Raw genomic sequence first — 3,554 nt, forward strand, 5'->3', positions numbered from 1 at the left:
TTGCAACTTTCTTTCCCGAACAAACGGAATCTTTTCAGTAATTATTTATTTTAAAAAAACAAATATATGTTATGTAGTCACACATAAAGTGATACAGTACTCCTCTCTGTTTGCATGCGGCTGTATACCATGTCGGTGGTTTTGCCTGCACAGTGCATATTTTCGACGTTGTATTTCTTCTTTTCCTGTATTCTAAGGTAAGAAAACTGACAGGAGGCTCCACTGCTTTCAATTCAGATTCCTTAATTGTGAAAGGAAAAGAAAAATCGAGCATGCATGTATACAGAACTTGAAATGAGTCCGTGGCTCCGTATGAACCATTTGTATATATAAATTGAATCAAATTTGTAGTCTTAATTATATTATATATAGAATAGTAATTTATGTCAGTGATCACAGATGACGATAAGAGAAGTTTTTATCATGATAATCATATCTTTTGGCCCAAAAGAGTACCTAGTTAAAGTTTGGAGATGGAATAGCCAATGACAAGACTGATCTGGAGAAAACCGTAGGCAGGCTTCAAATAGGATTATAGTAGAATTTTCTTTTTGGGACCGGAGAATTATAGAAGCATAAAACTATATTTAGAAGGAATAATAGTCATAGTAAACAGTAATCTAGTACTATTTTGTTCATTGTCCCATCGTTGGTCCCTCGGCACCATCTTCGATGTTGCCATTGCCCGTGATGTCCCCTTGCCACGTCCAAACAATGTCTTTCAGCGCCGGCCTCACGTCCTTTTCGCAAAACTTGGCGTATTCCAAAGTGTCGCCGGAACACTTTGAAAACTCGACGACGGCGACTTCCGGCGCCACCTCGGACACCTCCGCCGTCACGTACAACCTCCCTTTCCTCCCCTCCGACTTCCCTTCCATCTTGATTTTGAATTCCTTCACCCTTTCTGCCTTGAAGCCTAACCTCTTCGCCATCGTCTCGATCTTCAACATGATCGTCGTGGCTGAAAACTTGGAAGTGAACATTGACCCGGTCTTCCTCTTGTTCTCGAACAACCCAGACAAATCAAACCCAGAAGACATCGAAGAAATAAACTCGAACGCATTGAAAAACTTGGGGGATGAAAGCTTGCTTCTGGAGTCTTCTTCAACGGCTTTATTCGAAGTGGGTTCTTCTGAATGAAACGCTGATGAGATCGAAAACCCCTTTTCAAACCACGGGACCCGCATTATCGCAGGAATCGTGATTCGACTTTCTGGGTCTGGCACGAGAATCTTGGAAATCAATCGCCTTGATTCCGCAGAAAACCACGGAGGAAATTGGAACTCGGCTTTGAAGATCTTAGTGTACATAGTCATGACGTTTTCATGTCGAAACGGAAGAAACCCAGCCAATAATGTGTAAAGAATCACCCCGCAGGACCAAATATCGGCTTTCGATCCGTCATATCCTTTCTTTCTCAAAACTTCAGGGGCAACATACGCCGGAGTTCCACACTGGGTGTGGAGGAGGCCGTCGTATCGCATGTGTTCCGGCAACGCCGAGAGGCCAAAATCGGAGACTTTTAGATTCCCGCGGTCATCAAGTAACAAATTCTCAGGCTTGAGATCTCTGTGAGAGACACCTCTGCTGTGACAGAAATCGACGGCGCTGATTAATTGTTGGAAGTACTTTCGTGCTTGGTCCTCTTTGAGTTTGCCTCTGGCGACCTTGTAGAAGAGCTCGCCCCCACGAACATACTCCATGACGAAGAAGATCTTAGTTTTGGTGGCCATCACTTCTTTGAGTTCAACAACGTTGGGGTGTTGAACCAAACGCATGACGGAGATCTCTCGCTTGATCTGCTCCATCATCCCTTGTCTCTTCACTTTCTCTTTGCTTATCACTTTGATCGCAACGCTCTCGCCGGTCGATATTTGCTTGCCGTGATAGACTTTAGCGAACGTTCCTTTCCCCAGAGGCCTGCCGATTTCATACCGCCCAAACAGAGTATCACTCTCCTCCATTGATTCTGAAGCTAGCGGTGATGTAACAACCACTTGTTCTTTGTACGGGTTACTGTGGAAACCACATGTTCGTGGAAGTAGGGATCGAAATTTCACTGGGTTTACACAGAAAACACTGTGCTTCCTTTTTTTTTTGGAAGTAGGAGCGAAGGTTATTCTTCACCTTCTTTTTTGTCTTGCGCGGGAAAAACCTACCGGAAGAAGATAAAAATAATAGTTTCCATACGTAAAGCGGAAAACGTCGAATGACAAGTTTGCCGCCGGGTCTTGGATAAAACTCCGTCGAACCATTAGAGGACTTAGGTGGGTTTTTCCCCTTTGGTCCTTTGGATAGAAAAAGAATTTAAAAAGGGAAAATTTTATTTCTGGCCCGAGAGAAATTCCGTGAGGCTATGATTACGCGGGTAGAATTTCTTAGAATCAATGGGCTTTTTTGAATGAGAAAGTTAGGATTCCCTATCTAACTTTCAGTTAAAGACGGTAGAATTATTATTTTGCGGAAAGGGACAGTTAAACCATAATTTTAGCATATACTGTGTTCCGAGGATATGCAAAAGATTGAAGGTACCTTATTCATAAATAGTTTAATTTTGTGAAGGTCTTGTAGAAAAAGAAATTTTGAATTATTGATTCGGTGCGGCCTTCAGTTGTATTGATCTTCATGTTGAGTTTAAGTGCGCATCTTTTTTGTAATTTTATTGGTATTAATTTAAAGAAATCTATAATATGATATTCAATGGATATATGCAGAATCTAGTTGAATGATATAATTTACTGTTTATATTTTTAAAAAAAATAAAAAAATATCCCCTAAAGTCCGACCCCTCGCTGTTCAAGCCGAAGAAGTTTCTAGGATATAAATAAAGCATTTTTTTCAGCAATGGGACAGTAAAAACATAATTCTATTATTCGTGATTGATTTTCTTTGGAATGAATTTTGTAGTATTGGATGGCTAGGCGCAAGCAAGAGGCTTGATTATAGTACCAGTTGTAGTTTTTTTTTTTGGGGGGGGGGGACAAAATCCTGCTTCTAAAACGAAACAGTTGGACTGCTCACCAAGAAAACATTAATAGGTTGCTGCAGGCCTCACATGTTTATGGTCTATTCTTTTCATCCTGACCTTGCAATATCTTTTTTGACATTTGCAATATTTATTGTGATTGCTTGAAATATCTCAACCTATCTAACGGGAATTCGTACCGATAGTAGTTATTAGGGAACGTCGAAGATATCAATGCATGGTCAGTTTCTCTGAAAGGGAATTAATTAGAGTTTGAAGTTCGGACGGAGTTAGGCACGAGTATGGGTTTTGGAGGGAGCCAGTGGATGGGGTGGTCCACATTCCACGATTCGAGCTAGAGGCCAATTAACCAATCACCACCAGAGCTTTGGGTTCTTCAATTTCATTGGATGCTTAAGGAAGTTGCCGATTGTAAAATGCTAAAGCTGCAAAAATATTATGAGTAGCTAGGTAAGGGACATGATAACGTGTTTCAGAAGTAATTTCACTCCTCTGAAGGATCTAAATCGGCATTGAGAGAGATGGCAGTTTCCGGGTGATGGCTTTCGTGAACAAGTATGAAATATCG

The 3,554-nt window shown here is 41.1% G+C and overlaps 1 protein-coding gene across 1 annotated transcript; it reads right to left on the reverse strand.

Annotated features, from left to right (window-relative positions):
* Positions 1-590: 590 nt before the first annotated feature.
* On the reverse strand, positions 591-2,090 carry LOC114738751 (CBL-interacting serine/threonine-protein kinase 5-like). Its single transcript, XM_028926818.1, has one exon. It carries the CDS (start codon positions 1,962-1,964, stop codon positions 636-638), a length of 1,329 nt encoding a protein of 442 aa, XP_028782651.1. The 5' UTR covers positions 1,965-2,090; the 3' UTR covers positions 591-635.
* Positions 2,091-3,554: the final 1,464 nt, after the last annotated feature.

The sequence above is a fragment of the Neltuma alba genome, unplaced genomic scaffold (genome assembly GCF_004799145.2).
Source record: "Neltuma alba isolate B1F8T4 unplaced genomic scaffold, ASM479914v2 tig00013680_pilon, whole genome shotgun sequence".
Lineage (NCBI taxonomy): Eukaryota > Viridiplantae > Streptophyta > Magnoliopsida > Fabales > Fabaceae > Neltuma > Neltuma alba.